Source organism: Podarcis cretensis (assembly GCF_951804945.1).
Source record: "Podarcis cretensis genome assembly, chromosome: 10".
NCBI classification, from domain to species: Eukaryota; Metazoa; Chordata; class Lepidosauria; order Squamata; family Lacertidae; genus Podarcis; species Podarcis cretensis.
In genome coordinates this window covers 17823371-17845787 of record NC_137179.1, presented here as the reverse complement: position 1 = coordinate 17845787, position 22417 = coordinate 17823371, and the positions used below count along the sequence as shown (strand labels likewise).

At 43.4% G+C, this 22417-nt stretch overlaps 1 protein-coding gene across 4 annotated transcripts in view; it reads left to right on the top strand.

The window, feature by feature from the left end:
* BCL2L13 (BCL2 like 13) overlaps positions 1–22417 on the top strand; it is a 45961-nt gene continuing 23544 nt past the window's right edge. The window contains exons 1-3 of one of the 4 annotated variants that reach the window (XM_079992799.1): positions 1–246; positions 5790–5969; positions 21694–21801. In XM_079992799.1, the coding sequence (XP_079848925.1) occupies positions 5849–5969; positions 21694–21801 (229 nt within the window). In that variant the 5' untranslated portion in view covers positions 1–246; positions 5790–5848. The other 3 variants (XM_079992800.1, XM_079992801.1, XM_079992802.1) reach the window with 3 other exon arrangements.

The following is a 22417-nucleotide window of genomic DNA, read 5'->3' as shown; positions in this document are numbered from 1 at the left end:
TTTTTTTTTTGCCCTCCTCTATCATGGCGGCGATGGAGGCTTTCATTTAAGGGCTGACTGGAAAAGCGTTGCGCGCGCGCACACACACGCACGCATATACCTACATATGCACAAACACGCATATATACATATATAAACCTCCTTCCAAGCGCGTGCATGTATATATCCTAACGCGGCCCCGCGGCCCGGACATATTCCTCTTGGCTTTGACCCAGCGCTCTTCCCCGCCGTCCTCGTGAGACTCGGGTAAGCAAAACAAAAACGCACTCCGGAGGGGCGGGGCGGAGGGGGAAAGAGCCGAGCGCCTCAGTCTCCTCGCGCGCGAGGTCACCGTGTGGGCGGTTGGGCGACCTGCTTTGGGCGCGCGCTCCGGGCGGTTGGCGGCAGCCCCTTATGAGGTGGGTGGGTGGGGAGGCGGTCGCTTCTTCTACCCCTTCCCTACCGCCGCCTGGCTTCTCCTTTAAAACACACACAAAATATTCACTGTGGTGGTTTCTGCCCACCCCACCCTCGTCCTGTGTAGAGTCTGCTTCATAGGCTCCCCACCCCCCCTACTTTGAGGCTGGTGTTTCCCTCATGGCCTCTCGCCTCCTCACCCGCGTCCCTTATCCACGGTTCACGTGCGTGAAAGGCGGGACTTTTCCCGGCACTTGCGCCTTCGGGCGGTTTCTGTTTTGAAGGGCAAACTAATTCCCCCTCCTCCTCTCAAGGAAAGGGGGGACCGGCTGAGGTGGGGGGAGTGTTGCATGTTGTGTGTGTGGTGTGGGTTGCTTCTCCCCATGTTCTTTCCCCGTCGTTCTCGAGTTTTTAATAAGGTGGTCAGGGAATGCAGTGCCAGCCCTCTCCCCACCCTCCTCTTTTAAATAGTTATTAAATGTAGGTTGGCTATTGTCGGTCAGTAGGAGCGCCCCCCCCAATGCGTGGCGTAAAATCCTAGTTATCTCCCCTGTGTTTGAAGCGGTTGAAGGACAAGCCCCTCCTCCCGGGGACTGAGCAGGGTCAGCGTTGTTGACAATGGTGTGCCCTGTCAGCTGCCAGATCTCTTCTGCTCCCAGAGAGAGCTGCTGCTGATTGCTGCTGCTGCTGCTGCTGGAGGAGGAGGAGGAGTGTGTGAACGTGCTCGTGCTTGCGTGCACTTGTGCTGCTTTTTCTTCTCGTTAGCATCTCCCTGCTTTACAGCTGCATTTCCTCAACAGTTGGTAAGAATGGCGTTCTTCGCATGAGTGTGATGATGGGAGGGGGGAAGGCAGCACTGATGCTTGGTGCTCTTTCAAATTTATCCTTACAAGAGAAGGCTGTTCTTAAACCCTGGCCCTATGTAGTGTCTACTGCTATTGTTTGTGAGCTGGCAAACCTTCACATTCAGAAGTACAGTACAGTACCTGCTTAGAACTCCAGAGTTGTCTGCACTTGCTGAAACTTTCTGAAAAGTGATATAATCTTTCATTGGTATGTTTGCTTATATGTACTGTTGTGACACATTTCTTTTGGATGGATATTCTTGATCAACATCTTGCTTTGATTTTTTTAAAAAAAAACCACCACACATACCTAGCTAGGTGTGCTTCTAACATTGCTCATCACTGTAGTTATCTTGAGAGTATTGTTCTCAGAGGTTTGCTCAGTCTTTCTGCTTACTTTGCATTTGTTAGGAGACTTTGAAAATATGACTTTTACTCTTTAACATTTTAATTGCTCATATTAAGAAATGTACTTTCACGGCATATGGATACATTATTGAATTGATGTGGGTTAGATGTATGGAAAGGAGAGTTCAAAGTATGGAAAACATGAAACCTTCGTGGGAGATAATTCAGTTAAATCCATTGAAAGCATCTCTTGTTTATTGTGGCAGTATAAAGTTAAACTAAAACCACAGCTCAGATAAAGTACTAAGGCTTTTGTTCTACCACCCCACCCTGAAAGGATGTTCCTGATTCCCCATTCCTACACCACCCCACTGTTTCAGTCTTTTGAGAAAATGGTGTAACTATGATAGATACACTTCAGTTTTCAAAATTCCACAGAACCAGATGTTCATAGATAAATGAGTTAATTCTTGAATGTCAGTTACTGCAATGCTGCCAGTAAACAAGGATAGTATTTTACAGACTTCTGCCTATAATTTTCCCCTGGTATCTAATGTACAGATGTAAAACTTTAAAATGAAATAAAATTTGGAAGGTGAACTGCACGGGGGGGGGGGGGGGGGGTTAGATAAGCAATGCAGACAAGTTGTTTTTGAAATAGGTGTTTTCAATATATACATATCCTTGTGGAAAATTCCCAACAAGCTCAAAGCTCACCTAACCAAACTAATTTTGTAATCTAATGTCAAGTGTGCAAATCATGTTAAGCCACAAGGCTATAGCTATCATGTGGTTTAGTTGTGGATTAGAAGACTCAAATGGATGAGAACTGGCCTTCTTTGCACATCAGACTAAACCATAGTTTAACTGCTGTTATTGAATGTGGAAGAGCAGTATGATAGCACATGCTACTGAAGTAGCAAGAGCTTTGTTCCTTCCCTGCTCCTGCTGCTGCCACGCTGACAGAGGAAACAAGGCATGATCTGGCTTGTCATCTAAATCCAGGCTTATGGTTTGTTTCTTTGCACCAGAGAATTGTAGAGTTGGAAGGGACCATGAGGGTCATGTAGTCCAACTCTCTGCAGTGAAGGAATCTTTTGCCCAACGGGGGATCAAACCCACAACCCTGAGATTAAGAGTCTCGTGCTCTACCAATTTAGCTATCCCAGGCATCCCAGGTATCAAACACACTTTGAGAACACTGCTTTTTCATATTAGGAATGTAGGAAACTGCCTTATACTGAGTCAGACCATTGAGCCTTCAAGTTTGCTATTGTCTACATTAACTAGCAGAAGCTTTTCCAGATTTCAGACTGGGGTCACTCCCTGCCCCACCTGGAATTGAGGATTGAACCCGGGATTGTGAACCATGTCAGTGACAGGTACACAAAAGGGGGCAACTTGTTGCAAACTAAGTTTGTTATTGTGACTTTTTAAAATTATGGTGAATGATTTGGATGATTTATATTCTGCCTAATTGTAAAACAGAATAGACTTCAAAGCTGTGTCTTAGGACACTGAAGTCTTGCATAATGCTTCAGGGTCTCTGGTAAGCCTTCATATTCTAGACAATAAAAAAGCATTAAAAGTGTAAGTAGCAGTGCTTGACTCCAATTGAATCAAATTATACATCTACAAAATTATATGGTGAAATGTAAACAGTCTTAAGAGTATCACAGTTTTGAAGCAATTGCACATTACATATTTATTAAAAAAAAAAAATTACATTTGTGTTCCACCTTTCTTCCAAGGAGCCTAAGTGGCATACATGGTTCTCTTTTTTTAATCCATACAACAACCCTCTGCAGTAGGTCAGTCTGAGAGACAGACTGGCTGAAGATTATTCAATGAGCTGCATGGCAGATTTAATTCTTATGAAATAATAAAGTCTTGTGGCTCTTTAAAGACCAACAAACTTGTTTATGGTATAAACTTTTGGGAGCTACAGTCCACTTCATCAGATGCATGGAATGCTATCCCAAGTTAGCAAGTACCCCCATGTTTATTATACCTGCCAACTTGGAAAAACATTCCATGTATCCGATGGAGTGAACTGTAGCCTATGAAAGCTTATGCCTTCATAAATTTGCTAGTCTTTAAGATGCCACAAGACTCTTAGTTGCTTTTGCTATCACAAACTAACATGGTTCCTCCTTTGGGGTTGAAATATTTTTGTGGTAAGTGCAAACATAGCAAAGCCCTTTTTATAAGAGGATTATAATTGTTTATTCATTGTTAACCATTGCTTTTCTGTATAATTGATATGTAATCCATTTGTGGATTAGGATCACTCGAAGCATCTGGAGATACCCATCTGACTGACTCGATTTTTCCAAGCAGCTCAAAGTCAAGTGGATAATGAAAGATTTTAGTGTTTGATGTGGTGTGCAAGGAGATGCTGCGCATAAATTCACTTATATATTGTAAATTTTACTTAGTTAACTTCAATGTCTCGGAATGGATTCCATGGTTGAAATGGGGAGGTAGCAATCTTAATTGCTTTGTCTAAGGTCAGGGCTGAACATATAATGCAAATTCTTCTTAAAAGAATAGATACCTGTTGATCTTTTAGCAGAAATCCAAAAGCCACAGTTGAAAAATATCTTTATTTGGATTTAAAATGTCAGAGGTGTCACTACTTCATTACATTTTAGTTGATTCTATTTCAGATACTACCCTATTGTGGCTTTTGCAAATTCTTAGGTACCAGAAACACATTTTAGCTGCTTGCTTCTTCCAATTCAAGGGTATATGAACTTGTTTTGAACATTATAGTTTTCTCTTGCACTTTGCAGAACATACACTGACTGTGTTTTACTACATTTCCGTTTTCTTATCAGCCCTGGCCAGAGCAACATTTGAGAGGGCACATAGGTGGCAGACTACATTCTTATTTCCTCCTCCCACTGAAAGTAGCCTATTGGCAAGTCCCATCGCCACATCTACTGTAATTCTGTTCTTCCATCCCAGAAGTAGTATTACAGTGGTACCTCGGGTTAAGAACTTAATTCGTTCCGGAGGTCCGTTCTTAACCTGAAACTGTTCTTAACCTGAAGCACCACTTTAGCTAATGGGGCCTCCCGCTGCTGCCACACGATTTCAGTTCTCACCCTGAAACAAATTCTTAACCTGAGGTACTATTTCTGGGTTAGCGGAGTCTGTAACCTGAAGCATATGTAACCCAAGGTAGCACTGTATAGTGGTGCATACAGTAGGAATTGATAGCATTTTGCCACAAAAGGTGTTACATTTGTTTCATAACTACAATAATATTGTTTTTTTCAAATCTTGCCTTGCTATTTTTAACATGATTCATAGCTATTAAAAAAATTACGCAGCAAGGGCTTCAGGCATGGGAAATAGCCTGCAAAGGATTCCAGGTATACTAAATAATATGAAAAGAGGTGAGGCTTCCTGAGTTGTCTAAAAGTGGTAGTGTTCTACTTACAAAAATGAATTAATTCTAAATGTTAGAAACTGATGCTGCCCAATAAACAGCTTTACCTTTTACTTATAGAGAGGCTGAATGAATTATATCTGTTAGATTTTACACTACAAGATATGGCAGTGATGACTGCATCTGAACAATTGTTTTCAAGTAGTGTCTCTGAAGAGCATTTGACATGACAAAAGAGGGAAGTCACTTTTTAATTTGTCATTGAATTCTGAAACATCTCTTTAAAAAACGGTCTGGGAGCTACTATTTAAATTTCCCTCAGTGAGTCCAAAGTAGTGTCACTGAATTAAGGACATTGTGGGAATTCAACCAGAATTAATTCAGTTCTGCTATGATCAAATAAACCTGCAGAAATGTGCATAAACTTTCAAAAAAACTACTGATATGATTCTTTCTGAACCTTGGTAATTTTGAATACAGTACAGTTATGTAGCAGTATTCTGGATCTTCCTCTTCTTTCTCTCTTCTTTCACCTGCTATGTGTTTCCGTAGTTTGTGTTACTGTTGTTTGACATATCATAGGGATGTTTGAAAAGCAACTTGCCAATGGGCTACTTTCAGTGGGAGGAAGAGATACGAATTTAACCTGCCACCTTTGTAGCCTCTCAAATGATGCTCTGTCTGGCCGGTGCTGATAAGTTCTAGCACAATTGCATTTTGTATTTTGTTTGTCTTGCATGTGTGTACGTAATCTGGATATGATTCTAATTATGTTTTTTTCATTTTGATTCTTCATTTTTCAGATCTTAAACAAAGAAAATTACATAGCTCATAATCCTGTGGGGCATTGGAAGCCAACCAAATGGCATCTTCTACTACTGTGCCTGTAGGTTTTCACTATGAAACAAAATATGTTGTCCTCAGCTATTTGGGTCTCTTGTCACAAGAAAAGCCTCAGGAGCAGCTCTCTCTGCCAACTCAAGGTAATGCTTTCATTCTACTCTTGTATGCAGTTGTATACAAGTTGGTATTATGTATTTTTAATATTTAAAAATGTGAATGCACATGAGGGGTTTTGGTTTTTTTGGTCAAATGATAAAATAACACACCAAAAACACAACATGCTCTGGAGAATAATGAAATAACACAGTTTTTACATAAGTTTTAAACTTATTAAATGATATTGTTTTTATTTCAGTGTATTTAACTTTTCTGAATAATCTGATTAGTATGATACAATTCATGCGCATTCAGACTGGTCTTTGATTCTCAAAATAAGTGTAGTTAAGTTCACAGGTCACACCTAACTTATCAAGTAGGTTGCAGTAAAAGCAAGAATTGGCTTTTAACAATAGAAAATATATTATACAAGTAATTTATTTTCAAGTAATACTAAACTTCAGCATATTTTTAGCTACAACTTTGCTCTGGAAAATAATTTCCAGAGCTTTTTCCAGCTTTGTCCCAATTATTAGCTTTTTATATACAGTGGTACCTCTGGTTACGTACTTAATTTGTTCCAGAGGTCCTTTCTTAAGCTGAAACTGTTCTTAACCTGAAGCACCACTTTAGCTAATGGGGCCTCCCGCTGCTGCCGCGCCACCGGAGCATGATTTCTGTTCTCATCTTGAAGCAAAGTTCTTAACCCGAGGTACTATTTCTGGGTTAGTGGAGTCTGTAACCTGAAGCGTATGTAACCTGAAGCGTATGTAACCTGAAGCGTATGTAACCCGAGGTACCACTGTACACTACTATATAATTGATCTATTACTTCTGTGTGAAAACTCTTGATATTATAACTTTTACAATGGAATCTGATTCCTATATAAATGTTAGGATCATTTCAGTATTCCCCCCAAATAACTTGCATCTATTTGCTCTTTAATTGTCAGTTGGTTCACTTTTTATATCATTCTGTGCAATATTTTAATTAAGGTTTAGAACTTACGAGGTTTATGGTAACATATGCTTGCCTGCCAGTTTATAAACAAATGAGCCAGCAGAATAAAGTCATTGCCTACCCTCTCTCTTTTCTCTTTTTCTCTGAGTTGTGTCCCCAGGTTCTGTGTGTAGGAGATCTATGTGTATTTTTTGAGGCTGGAAGAACTTCTACCATTAACTGTCAACAAACAGAAGCAGCACAGAGAGCTTGTTGCTTACCTGCTGCCTCACAGTTATCGTTTATGTCTTGTTGGTATTTGCATTCTACCCTGTAATAAAATTTTCAGGGCATTTTAGATTCAGTGGGGGGAAACAGCTTGAACAGTAGGTTTGCCCTAGTCAGCGCCACAAAGAAATGGCTGCAATTGAAACATAAGTAGGTTTCTCTGAGGTAACTATAACATTGCCAATTCAATGTTCAAGTGTTGATTTTCTGCATCTTCAATTTGATAAAATATATCGCCAGCAGTAAAAAAGGGAAGGAAGAAAAAGGGAATGTTTCAAGATGGCGCCGAGGTAAGACGCTCTTATCGGAGCTCAAAGAGATCTTTTAACTAAATGTTGCCGGCTCTCCTCCCTTTTGGATTCTATTTCCTTTCATTATTTCGCTGTGCGTTTGAACATTTTATCTTATCTTATCCTCCTCGGTGCCGGGACTTAATGAAGTTAAAGAAGTTTTAACGAAGGCTCTCAGACATTCCCTCTCGAGCACTAAGGCACTCCCTCCCAGTTACTCGTTACTTACCTCGCAGCAGTCCAGCTAGGACCGAATGAGAATTGAACGAGATTGTGACCAGAGAACTTTAGCACTTTATCATTCTATTTAGAAGTCTGATCTCATTGATTTAAGAATCTAGTAATGAGAAGAGGCAAAAGACCCAGGTGCCTTGATATAGAAACTGACACAGAGCCCTCTGGTTTTAAACAGAGTAATCTAGATAATTACCTGCTACCTCAAAAACAGCACGTATCTCCTCCCAAAACCTTCCTCAACTCCTTACATGGAAAGACAATTGAAGAGATATCCCTAGGAGTAAATGAGGACAAGGCTACTACTCCCATAACCGAGGCACAAGCACTAATTGATAGAAAGGTGGAGCTGCTGGAGGAATGCTGCCTATTGACTGCTCAAACAGTTCAAAAAATCTTTGAACAATTACAAAACATCTCCAAGAAGCTGGATAACCCAGATGAAAGGAGGCAACTCACTCCTTTTTTGCCATCCTTAACAACCCCTGGAAATAAACAGAACAAATACAAATTTATACCTCTAAATCAGTCAAAAATCAGAGGAAGCCCCCCTCACTCAATCAACCTGATACTGAGGCCATGTGAGATTGTTCTCCACATTTTTCCATATAGAGGACCCCTACCTTACTGGGAGTCATCTTTCTGGGCCAGACACCATCTAAATCTGCTCCTTGGTTCTGAGGGCGGAAGCATTGACTTAAAAGCAGTCAAGAGGCTCACTAACGACGGATATTCCAAAAAAGTACTACTAAGATTTGGTAGTCATAGAATCCCAACTAAAATCTTAAGGGTAAAGGCTCATTTAGCCCAGAAAGGAATTTTTCCGCGCCGACATTTTGAAGATATATCACCCAGACCATTGTTTGCATCTAAAAGACAGAATAAGATGAACAAGGCCATTCCACCAGAAGCCGACATCTCCCCTACCCCCGTGGAAGAACCCAGTAGATGGGAGAAACCGCAGTCAGCTACCCGGAAAATTACGCAAGAAAAATCCAAGCTCCCAAACCATGCGACTGTAGCATCAAATAACAACCTCGCCCTTGACACAATAGACTGGACAGTCCCAGAAGAAGAAGATCTGCTGAGTAATTTTGCCAAGCTACCAGATAAAGAACAAATAAACATACTCAGTAAATTGACGAAACTACAGGCCAGATTGACCGAAATTCACCGACAAGGTCAACAAAATGCAGTAGATACAATACACAATCAAACTTTACACTTGCCAGCCTTTTCCCCAAAATGCATAGTCAAAAAGAGAGCTGCAAATGGAACTTTCAAATGTATAGATGCAGAGCTACAAATCCAGCCGCCTTTAGAATATGAAACGGCAAGGAAAAACTCCAGTAATGAGACTACAAACTCCTGGCTGAGATATCAAATACTAGCTCCAAACGAAATAGGTACCCCTTATTTAAGTACCACAAAGGACTCTAACTTTGCCGAACAAAAGATGACCTCCAACAGACCTGACACACCGAGCTCAACACCTAATGAGGCCAAAGAAATGGAAGTAGAGACTAAAAACAGTCCTACTGTCCATAATAGCCCACCAACCACAGAAATCTCTCAGGAACAAGGAACAGTTAAGGAAGAAAATCAAGAAAGGGAGGAAATTCTAATTTCCCGCACTTTAAAAAAGAATCTAAAAGATCCACCATTACGTCCCCCACCGAAAGCAGCGACAAATGGCTGTATCTGCACAAGAAAAAATTCCTCGCTGGACTTAATGACAGAACTAGAATGACTAAATGCTGTCAACCAGCCACCAACTCAAAAACGGATCCTACGCCTGTTGTCCTGGAATATCGCAGGGTGGGGAAACAAAGACGGAGACCCAGACCTAATGAACTTCTTTAAGGATTTTGAACTAATACTCCTACAAGAAACATGGTCAACTAGAGATATTAAAATTAACGGATTCATCTCCTATACGAAACCCGCATTGAAAACAAACACGAAGGGCCGGCCGAAAGCAGGGTTCTGTTGTATGATTAAAGACAACTTAGGGTTTGAAATCAAGCAACTAGAAATATGTTTACCACTTGCACAAGCTCTACTTTTAACCCAAAAAAAAGACTCTTTGCTACTTGTAAATGTCTATATCCCCCCAACCAAAAACAACATCAGTAGTGAAAATTGGTCACAACTAACCTTTTATATAGAAAATCTGTCCGATAAATACCCAAATGCCTCACTGATAATAGCAGGTGATTTTAATGCCAGAGTGGGAACCAACAATGAACAACTATGTAGCAAACTAAATTGGAATACTGATAATGATATCGCACATGCCCTGAAAATAGGACGATTCTCCAGAGACAGGGTTGTTAACAACGAAGGCTTACGCCTACTTGAATTATGTAACAACTTTAATTTGCAGATTGTGAACGGTTCAACAAATGGCGATAGAAGCGGGGAGTTTACATACTTCTCCCCCCGAGGATGCAGTGTCATCGACTATATTCTTGTCCCTTATAATATTATAAATTCGATCATGGACCTCAAAATTGGAACGCGCACTGAAAGCGATCATCAGCCATTATTGCTGTCTATTAGCTTAAAGGACGAAACCAAAATAACTAAGCACAATATCATAGAACCTTCTCAATACAAACAAATGACCCAATTAAAATGGTCCCAGGAAATGAGTGCAGAAGTGGGGCATAAACTTACAGCTAACCTGAGAAAACAAGTATTATTCAACTTAAAGACCACTAATTCCTACTGTGATATTCCTAAAATTTATAATGAAATCTTCCAAATGCTTGTAGAGCTTAGTACTCCACCTAAAGTTTGGGAACTTAAATATAGCGCTAGCCCTTGGTTTGATGATGAATGTTTCCAGCTAAAAAGAAAACTGCGCCAAACATTTAAAAATAATCGCACTAAACTAGAGCCCTCTTATCTTGATGAAAAAAGAAAATACCATTATATTCTGGCCGAAAAGAAACAGAAATACGCAACCCAAAAATGGCTACAATTATTCGACTCAATTCAGAGTAAAAACAACAAAGCGTTCTGGAGCCTAGTGTACGGAGGACTGAAAGCCGAAAATCAACTAACTCTGCCACCAATTGCAGAATCCAAATGGTCCCAACACTTTACATCTGTATTTAACAATCTACACGGTGAACTTAAAGGAAATGAAACCATTAAAAATAAAATTAATAAACTCCAGGAGTGGCCAAGGGTAGAGGAAGAGGAAATTAGAGAGATAGTTAAAAACTTCAAATCGGGGAAATCTCCTGGGCCAGACGGTCTACCAATAGAACTATTTAAGACCTATATAGATTGGTGGGCAGAACCCTTAGCTCAATTGTTTACTCTTATAGATAAATATGGGACCATACCTGAGATATGGTTAAGATCAATAATTATTCCAATCTTTAAAAATGGCGACCCAAAAGAACCAAGGAATTATAGACCGATAAGCCTACTATCAGTGATAGGGAAAATCTACGCTAAGCACCTCTTATCTAAACTTCTTACCTGGATGAAAAATCTAAATTTACCAGGGAAAGAACAAATAGGTTTCTCCAAAGGTTGCTCTACTCTAGACCACTGTCTTACACTTATGCATCTGGTTGAAAAATACAGATCCCAAAGGCAATCTAAGATATACGCTGCTTTTGTAGATTTTCGTGGTGCATTCGACTCAATTGACCGCCCAAAGTTGTGGAGGAAACTCACAGAATTAAAAATTGATCAGCGCTTATTGATTCTAATGCAAAATCTACATTCTTCCAATACCTGTCAAGTCAAACTTAACACCAAAGGTCACCTCTCCTCAGACATCCCAAACTCGAAAGGGGTAAAACAAGGGTGTATTCTTGCCCCCTTTCTATTTAATTTATTTTTATCAGACTTGCCAGATTACCTTCAAAAAATAGAATCACATGCCCCTAAACTCAATCAGAAACCAGTTCCTCTCTTATTATACGCAGACGATGCTGTCTTACTATCACTAACGAGCTTGGGTCTGAAACGTCTTATATCTTCACTGATCCTTTACTGCGAATGTAACAAACTCTCTATAAATTATGAGAAGACAAAAATTTTGGTCTTCTCGAATGGTTGGAAATTAGAGAAATGGAAAATAAGAGGGCAAGAAATCCAACAAGTGAAAATCCATAGATATCTGGGAATCTTATTCCAGAGCAACTTAGGGTGGGCAACCCATCGCACAAATGCCATAAAACAGGCAAAGTGCATCTCATCAGCAGTTGCCCGTTTTTATTATCAGAAAGGTAATCAATTTATTCCTGCGGCCAATCAGATATTTCAAGCAAAAGTGCAATCCCAGATATTCTATGGTATCCCGCTATGGGTCCAAGCATATAACAGTGATATAAAAAAGATTCACTCCAGCTTTTTGAGACGTATTCTTGGACTCCCTCTTATGATCAAATATGAAACAATGTGCGCAGAAATAGGCATACACACAATGGAATACTGGGCATGGTCCACCTCAATAAAGTATTGGTTACGCTGCCATTTTCGCTGCCCTCCATCAAGTCTGCTCGCTGATCTGCTCAAAGACCCTTATAAATCAAGATGGTATCAGCACCTTGAAAAAAAAATTGAATCTTTAGGCATCGAGCTGGAGCTCCTGTACAATTCTAATGAGCAATATATTCTCCATAATATCCTAACTAGACTAAAGGATGTCGAGAGACAAAATATTATGGCAGCTGTAAACAAAATTTGCTCCCCCAGATTCTACGATTTAAATATCTTAGATTGCAGAGCCAATTACGTCTCTAAATTAATAATCCCAGCCCAACGTAGGGCTTTTATGCTGGCCCGTTTGAATGTTTTTCCCTCAGCATTTGTCTGGGGAAGATATCAAAACATTCCCAGAAGCAAGAGATTCTGCAGATGTTCAATGAATGTCCCGGACACTGTAGAGCATATCCTCTTTCATTGCCCATTGTACAGTACGCTCCGTCAACGCGTGCTGTCCCCCCTTTCGGGTGGTCTGGAACCCCAGCAAGCTGAATGTGAGGGACTCTACCTATCCGACGCTGACCAAAGGGTAACGGCGGGGGTAGCCGAGTTTTTGGCAGCAGTCCTCCAAGGAGCAGGTTAACAAGGAAAACCACTGATTCTATATGTATATATTTATATTTGTATGTAGCCAACTCCTGCCTTTTTATATATATCTCAAGGCTTTTATATGTTATTTTCCTTTTATGGTTTTACCTGCATAATGCCTAATAAAGGTTTGATAAGTAGTAGTAGATAAAATATATTTTCACTCTCTAACCTTTTACAAATAGTCAAACCTCAGTTTTCAAACATCTCAGCTGCCGAACATTTCAGAAGCCAAACACCAAAAACCTGGAAGTGAATGCTTCCGTTTTCGAACGCACCTCGGAAGTCGAATGGCTGCCAAGGCTCGTTTCTCTATTTTTTCAATTGAATTCTCCGACAGCTCATTGAGCCTCAGTTGTCACATGTTTTGGAAGTCAAACACTCTTCTGGAACGGATTATGTTTGACAACCGAGGTTCCACTGTACTAATGTTTGTATACAGCACTGATTACATCCACCTTACAGCCAGTTTCCCCCCTCCCCCCATTGTTTCATTTGCCTCTCAAAACACTCATTCATTTTGGCATCCGCTTTGATTTTTTGACAAAGTCATAGGGGAGCAAGGCAATATTAATTTAAGAGTACTATCGAATTGTGAACCTGATTCTTCAGATGTAGTGTGTGATTTGGGCTGGTGTAGTCTGGCAAAAGCCAGTGTTCCTTAGATATCTGTCAGGGAACTGCCATCGGAAGGGCAGGTGGTGGAAGGGCTCACGGAGGCTAGGAGAGACTTGGCAGCAGAGGAGGGAACCAGCAGGGGGAGAGAAGGAGCTCCAAGGGAAAGTGAGTCGGAGGGATGGCTCAGAGAGACTTCCAGCGAAAACAGTGGGGAAGTTTCAGGACCTCCTATAGGGACACCCACCCCTCGCTGGAAACTGTCGCGCCGAGAATCCCGAAGACGCGTTTCCGTTAAGGAGCTTTTATGTTGGAAGAGATTCCGCAAACGCCCACTGTCGGATTCTGCCAGCGATTGAGGGAGTCATGTTTAAGGGGCTCCGCTATAGACAGAGCTTTGATAACCAGGCCAAACTCTGAGGGACTAAGCTTTACGCACAAGCAGCTCATCATCCCATCACAGCAATCCGACAGTCCCTGAAAGCCGCTTGTGCAAGGAGAGGCATCATGAGCAACCCAACCGGAGCCGGTGACGCAGGAGGAGCTGGAGCGGGTCCAAGCCTGGAAGAAAGGTACCGGGTGTTGGAAGTCCAGCTAGCGCTGCAAACGGCGAGGCTCGAGGAGAGGCGGGCTCAGGATGCAGAAAAGGGAAAGACCACCCCACTCGCCAGGAAGGTGCCAGGATTGGTACAAAAGTTTGGGGGTGATCCCAGAAACTATCAAGCCTTTAGCACAGAGATGCAATACGCCCTCAATCTCCAGTTTGATGACTTTCCCGATGAGGAATCGAGGGTAGCGTATGTCATTGGGCATCTCGAGGGGGGGGCGAAAGACTGGGTGAGGCCCCTGATGGCAGCGAATAATGACGCCCTAAAGGGCTCGAGAAAGTTTTTTTGCGCCATGGATCTGATGTTTTCCAGCGAGATTGAGCAGGGAGTGGTGCGCAGACAGTTAATGGCGTGCAAACAGGGGAACCGATCTCCGTCCGTGAGTACTGGACTGAGTTCACCATGTTGATCCATAAATTGGGGTGGGACCTGTCGGCGGACCCGATACAAATGCTGTTCGAAGAAGGGCTATCCTCGGCAGTGAAGGACGAACTTTCCTGGGCGCCCAGGGCGGAGTCTATGGACCAGCTGACCAAATCCGCGCTGGCCATAGGAGCACGCCAGGAGGCGAGAGCTTTGGAGAAGCGGGAAGGGAAAGGGGAACGTTGGAGTGATTTCCGCATTCCGGAGATTCCAGAGCAGCATTCCCCACCAGTAGAGCCGATGGAGATTGGAACAGCGCGCGCGGAGTTTCAAACCCCAATGAAGGGCGGAAGAAGGGAAAGAGCGCCAAGAAATGTTTCCTCTGCCAACAGCCAGGTCACTTTGCCAGAGTCTGCCCGCAAAGGAAGGGGTGGCAAGGGATGGTGGGAGCTGTTGGGGGTGAGGAGGAGGAGGTTAAGGAGCAGGTAAAAGCCAACGCCTGGCTGCAAGCATCGGGGCACAGCAGCCAGGCCAAAGAGCAGTGAATGTGCCCATGCCGGAACCCCCAAGACCAGCGCTTGTAGTAGAGGTGTTGCTAGAGCTGCCAAACGGACACCCACTAAAGATAAAGGCGCTATTGGACTCAGGCAGCTCCTGTAATTTTATGAGTAAGCAGTTTGCAGCCGAACACCAGATACAGACTATCCCTTTAAGTAACCCTTTGCAGGTGACCACGATTGATGGGAGGGAGCTGTTGGGGGGAGAAGTTAACCAACAGACTATCCCAACGATAATGAAGGTGGCAAGACACACGGAACTGATAGCGTTTAATGTGGCCACCCTGGGAGGAGCGCCTATTATTTTGGGAATGAGCTGGCTAGCGCTGCATGATCTGCTAGTAGGATGGCACCAGCGGGTAGTTTCCTTTGGGTCGGCACATTGCCTAGAACACTGCAAGGAGGGGAAGGCTCAGGGAGGAGCCAAGGCCACTGTAGCAGGGATGAAAGTAACAGATAAAGGGAAGGTGCCCCAACCATACGCCGACCTGGGTAACATCTTCAGCGAAAGAGAAGCAGACAAACTGCCCCCGCATAGACCCTTTGACTGTCAAATCAACCTACTCCCTGGAGCCCAGCTGCCAGGGGGCAAGCTGTACGCCATGTCCGATAGGGAGATGCAGGAGTTAAGGGAGTTCATTGACAAGAACCTCAAGCGGGGCTTCATCAGGGAGTCAAGAGCGGTAGGGGGTAGTCCAGTATTCTTTGTGGATAAAAAAACACACGGATAAACCCAGGTTGGTAGTGGGTTACAGGGCCCTGAATGCCGTGTCAGAACCCGTGGCTTTCCCCATGCCCAGAATTGATGACATTTTGACCCAAGTGAGGAAGGGAAAGATTTTTACCAAGCTGGACCTGAGGGGGGCGTATAACCTGATACGGATGAGGAAGGGAGATGAATGGAAAACCACCATGTTCACCCCTTTAGGAGCTTTTGAGTATCTCGTTATGCCCTTCGGTCTACAGGCAGGCTCCGCCTGCTTCCAATCATTCATGAACCACGTCCTGGGACCTTTGCTTTACAAGAATTGCGTGGCTTTCTTAGATGACGTGTTGGTATACTCAGAGAACGAGGAGCAGTATGTACGGGACGTCCGGGAAGTATTGAGCAGGCTGCAAGCAAACCAGCTGTGGGTGAAACTGGAGAAGTGTCAGTTTCATACCAAGGAGGTGGAATTCCTGGGGTACCACTTGTCAGACAAGGGATTGGCCATGGATCCCGGCAAGGTTCAGGCGGTACTGGAATGGAAGACCCCGAAAACGAAGAAGGACGTGCAAAGGTTCCTAGGGTTTGGAAACTTCTATCGGAAGTTCATCAAGAACTTTGCCCATTTGACGGCTCCCATCACTGATTGTCTCAGCAGCAAGAAGAAATTTGTTTGGACGGTAGAGGCGCAGCGAGCGTTCGAAGAGTTAAAGAAAGCATTCGCGTCTGAAGAACAGCTCCTGCATGTGGATCTACAAAAACCGATGAGAGTAGAAACTGATGCATCAGACCGAGCGGTAGGGGCGGTGCTTCTGCAGCCGGGGAAGAGTGAGTCGGAGTGGAGACCGTGTGCCTTCTTCTCGCGAAAGTTGAATAAATCTGAGAGGAACTACACCGTGTATGACCGAGAACTACTCGCCATTCATGAAGCGTTCCGAAGATGGCGACACTTACTAATTGGTGCACAACACAAAGTCCAAGTGTGCACTGACCACAAGAATCTAGAGTATTGGAGAACGGCACGAGTACTTAACCAACGACAAGTGAGATGGGCCCTGGAGTTCTCCAAATTCCACTTTGAAATTTGCTACGTGCCAGGCCCGGAAAACGTCAGGGCGGACGCTCTCTCTCGAAAACCAGAGTATTTGGAGGGGGAGGGAACGCCAGAAGAGAGACATATCATCCCAGAGGACCACTGGGTGTGTGGGGCGGCATCGGTGGGGCAAAGAGAACTGGTAGAGGGAACTGAGAATGATGAATACGCCCAGGATAAGCTCCGAGAACTCCGGGGGGAAGAAGAGAACCCAGGAGGTTTTGAGGAAAGGAAAGGAACATTGTATTACAAAGGGGCACTGTATATACCCGAAGGAGAATTGAGGGGGAGGGTACTCAAACAGTTGCACGACAGCCCCACCGCGGGGCAATTCGGGCAACACAAAACCATGTGGTTGGTTACCAGGGAGTTTTGGTGGCCCAAGGTGAGGGAAGATGTATGGGAGTATGTAAGAGGGTGTGACCGATGCCAGCGGGCAAAAGGGGAAAGGCGGGCACCGGCGGGGTTATTGGAACCACTACCCACACCAGAACGACCATGGGAGGCAGTATCCATAGATTTTATGACGGATCTGCCGAAATCCAAGGGGAAAACAGCCATCATGGTTGTAGTAGACCTGTTAACCAAGATGGGCCACTTTATAGCATGCTCACATGCGGTCACGGCAGAAGAGACAGCCAAGTTGTTTGTAGAACACATTTTTAGGTTGCATGGCGCCCCCTTGAGGGTGGTCTCAGACCGAGGGAAGCAATTTACATCCAGGTTCTGGAGGAAGCTCATGAGCTTACTGCACGTAGAGGTTAATTTTTCGACTGCCCGACACCCAGAAACCAATGGGCAGGCGGAAAGAGCAAACAGTATTCTCCAACAATACTTGAGGTGTTATGTCAATGACAGAGAAAATGATTGGGTAGAAAAGTTGGCTCTGGCAGAATTTGCCTACAATAATGCGGAGAATGTGTCCACAGGGATGAGTCCCTTTTTGGCCAACTATGGGTGTCATCCCAGGGCATTTCCAGGGGAAGGAGGGGAAAGATGGAGCGTCCCGGCAGCGGAACATTTTGTAGAAGAGATGGAAGCGATCCATCGTCAGCTCCAACTCAACCTAGAAAGGGCCAAAGAAGAATATAAGAAGCAGGCAGACAGGAACAGAAGGGAAGGTGAAACCATAAGGGTGGGGGACCAGGTGTGGTTATCGACCCAAGGGTTGCCGTTCAAAGGGGGGTGTAAGAAATTGAGACCCAAAAGATTGGGACCATTTGAGGTCATACAACAGGTCAATCCGGTGGCGTTCAAACTCAGGTTACCGAACCACATGAAATTACACCCAGTATTCCACAGGTCATTACTGTCACAGTACAGGGGGGGACGTGAAGGGGAGGTCACACAGGGACCAGTCATAGAAGAAAGGGAACGCAACAGCCACGTGGCGGAAATCATTGACTCCAGGTGGAAGGGTAATCAGGTGGAGTATTTGGTAGCTTGGGAAGGGGAACCAGAGTCAGAAAACACCTGGGTAACTGCAGAGGAAGTCAATGACGAGGTTTTAATAGAAACGTTTCATCAACGGTTCCCAAGGAAACCTCAGTCTTTAACGAGGTTCCGGAGGGAATATTTTGGCACCACCGACGAGGAAGAGGAGTTCGAAGGGTTCCCAGAATCGGAGCTGGAAGAAGGAGTAGACTCCGATGAGGAGGAGTACTCGGGGACAAGGGACGGCAACCGGTGGAGGGAAGTGTTCGAGACTTCGGAAGATGAGGGAGGTTCTTTCCGGGGTTTTGCATCCTCGCTGCCCATGGAGGAAGGGACGGGAGGGGGTGAAGGGGGCCCTGGAGGGGAGGTGGATGTCAGGGAACTGCCATCGGAAGGGCAGGTGGTGGAAGGGCTCACGGAGGCTAGGAGAGACTTGGCAGCAGAGGAGGGAACCAGCAGGGGGAGAGAAGGAGCTCCAAGGGAAAGTGAGTCGGAGGGATGGCTCAGAGAGACTTCCAGCGAAAACAGTGGGGAAGTTTCAGGACCTCCTATAGGGACACCCACCCCTCGCTGGAAACTGTCGCGCCGAGAATCCCGAAGACGCGTTTCCGTTAAGGAGCTTTTATGTTGGAAGAGATTCCGCAAACGCCCACTGTCGGATTCTGCCAGCGATTGAGGGAGTCATGTTTAAGGGGCTCCGCTATAGACAGAGCTTTGATAACCAGGCCAAACTCTGAGGGACTAAGCTTTACGCACAAGCAGCTCATCATCCCATCACAATATCCAATCATCAACATCTTGTCTCAATCTGGATTCAGTTTTGGGTTCCTGATTTTAGTGGCCTTTGTTTTGAACTCCCCAGTTCTATTAAGGGGTTTTGTATTACCACTGGAAATTCAGTATTATTCCAATTCAATATTATATCTAGTAAAGAAAATATTTTATTTAAATTAGTATGCACTACCATCCTATAAGAGGAAAATGATTCTCTTTTGTGCTTTATTCACAGTACTGTATACCGTTGAAATGGGGCACATTGTTTTACAGATTACCACTGAGATTCCTTCCCATAATGTACTTGTCAGAACCACTAATAACAAGAATACAGTAATTTGCAGTCCGTGGAGCTTAGGAGAACTGTTCTGAGAAACCATCAGTGTCTTCCCTTCCCTGCCCACAAAGTACAGCTGAATTTTGCTTCCTGTACAGTCTGGCAGTGTTGCTTTTGGACCAGCCAGAAATCATCACTTGAGAACAATATATTGTGCTTTGTTTCTCTGGAAGGGGCAGACATTTAAATTGTTTTATTCTGATTATTTACAAAGAGCTGTGGAAATAAAGAGAAGGATAAAACTACTTTTCTACTTATGAATAACTTAGTTAAATAGTGTCGGGAATTAGACAGGTTTCCTGTTGTTGTCTGTCAAGTCAATATCAAAATCAGTTAATATTTGCTGTATTGTCTCCTTTAGAGCCTCTGAATAGTGGCTGTTTTTTATTCATTAGCAATACTGAATGGTTGAATGTGAAAGCACTGAGGATACAACATTAGGTATCTAAATAGTACTTCTGTGTACTTTAAAGGATTGAAATTCATTGTCATTTTTTCAGCATGGTTTCTTATCAAGTATGACAGCTTGCCATGTGTGATCACCATCACTCAAGTTCTGTGGGAAACAGGTGCTCTTCTCAATGGATTCCTTCTCATTTGGGCAGGGCAAGCCTTAACTGAGAAGTCTAGATTTGAGTTTTCTTTATGTAACTGTAATTCAATCTTTCCTGATGGGAGGTATTATACAACTAGTTAAACTGTCCAAGTAAGTTTCTCTGCTTTCCAGACAAAATTCTTTCTTTAATGTGATTTTATAATTGTGGTACTTCTGATAGAAGCCTACTTACCTCCAGGTCAGAACTCCAGAGGCACTTCACTAACAACATCTAGGAATCATTTTTGTCTCATCCCATCCTATATCATCATTTGGACACAGGACATTTTGGTGGTTGTTCACGGGGGTGTTTATGCTTTTTCATACATTGTTTGTGCAAGTACAGCAGAAATTGCAAGTTGATGTGATCAGATAAGTGTGGTATAACTTAAAGGGGAATAGAATTGATTCTACTTACTGCTCTTGTCACTGCTGTCATTGTTTGAGTTGGAACGAAGTTCCTCTCCCTAGCAGCAACTAATTAAGTGCCCTGGAGAGCAGTCAGCAATTTTTATTTCTCCATTTTTCCATATCCATTTATTTCTCCAATTTTCCATCTCCATTTTTGTAGGAAGAGGGGAGTAACATTTCTAAAACTGGGGCAAAAAGAGTTAATAGAATAAAAAAATTCAAGTGGGTAAAATGAGATGTGGCTGTTAGAAAACTTCCATTTGCAGGGGGAAATGTATTTCTTCTTGAAGGACAAATATATTGGCATGATATACTTATAGGAGCGGGGAGAAGGGATGTGTTGTCCCGGAAGGTTGCCTCTTAAGCATCACATGATTTGTCAGTTTGGTTGACTCTTGGCATATAAATTGAGCAAGTGAATCTGTCCCTGTGGTAGCGTGTGTGCTATACTAATTCTCCTGTCACATTCCACAAAATCATTTCTGGAAATGGGAAGAGAAGCTCATTAGAGGCCATCTAAATTCCGTAATATCAATATTAAAATCTGTTAGAAGAATATGGTATTCAAATGAAGACACTTAAGTATCTGGGTTTCTCTAGTGAAGAGGGAGTGAGTGCATACAGTTTTATTTGTCTGATTAAACTATAAAATGAAAGAACATTTTTCATGTATTAACTTAAAATGGAGCTCTGAAATAATAAAACAAATGACCTGCAAACATTTTTGCTTGGTGTGGACATTAAAATAAGCCACAGTTTAAACCGTAGTTAAATGCAAACAAGGCCACTAAGTATAGGAAAACATCTCCAGAATTAGAAGACAACTTTCTTTCAATAGATTTTACTGTTTAGAACAAAGTAGATTCTTACATTTCAAGGAGACTGTGTTAACGTTTTGTAATGCTGGATCACTAATGTTTGGATGTTTCTGCCTTTCTGTTGAAACACTCTCAGCAATTTATACTGCTGGGGAGATTAGAACTTCATCAGTTTTGCATGTCATATATTTGTTGGGAAAAGTCATTTTCTTTATTAAATTTCTTCCATTTACTTTCATAAATACAAATTTATAGCACTAATATACATGTCTACTTAGAAGTCCGTCCCATTGAACACAACTCTGTCATCCCTTTTCATTTGCCATGCTGAGGGGGCCTTAGCTAAATGCGCATGGGATTGCAACCTTGTTTATTTTTCTTAGGGAATTTTTTCCTTACTAGAAATGATTTGTTGTGTGAGAAATTGACCTGGATGCTCTTGTGCCATAAACACTAATTCCTACTTATTTTTATAGTGAACTGAAGTTCTTTTGCTTTGATAGAACTGCAAGTGTTTGTAATTGATGAATATTTGTTGCTCTTCTTCCATTATATGCATATCCTAAGAATCTACCTTTTTAGCTGAACTTTTTTGCTTGTTTCAGTGACTGATCCATCTGCGGTCTCACAAGCTTTAGATAAGGAAGTCCTGGAGAAAGTTAAAGCAGAAATTGAGGAGGAATTGAAACGTCTTGATGAAGAAATTTTGGAAGGTCTGTGCAAGTTGGTGAACTTATTTTCTTGGTTGCTTATGTTGTTATGTCCCAATAATTATAATTTTCCTACAGCCATATTTTCAGAGGGAATATTAATTCATGTTTTTGAGAATTACCGTATTTTTTGCACCATAGGACGCACTTTTTCCCCTCCAAAAATGAAGGGGAAATGTGTGTGCGTCCTATGGTGCGAATGCAGGCTTTCGCTGAAGCCTGGAGAGTGAGAGGGGTCGGTGCGCACCGACCCCTCACGCTCTCCAGGCTTCGCACACCTCTCTGCAAGCAGCGGGAGCCCAGCGCTGGGCTCCCGATGTTTGCGGAGAGTTGCCAGCATGCCGAAGCCTGCGCGCGCTGAGCTCAGCGCGCCCAGGCTTCGCAGACCTCCCCACAAGCAGCGGGAGCGCTCCCGCTGCTTGCGGAGACTTCCCTGCATGCCGAAGCCTGCGCGCACTGAGCTCAGCGCGCCCAGGCTTTGCGAACCTCTCCGCAAGCAGCGGGAGCGCTCCCGCTGCTTGCGGAAACTTGCCTGCATGTTGAGCTCAGCGCGCCCAGGCTTCACGGACCTCTCCGCAAGCAGCGGGAGCGCTCCCACGGCTTGCAGAGAGCTGCCTGT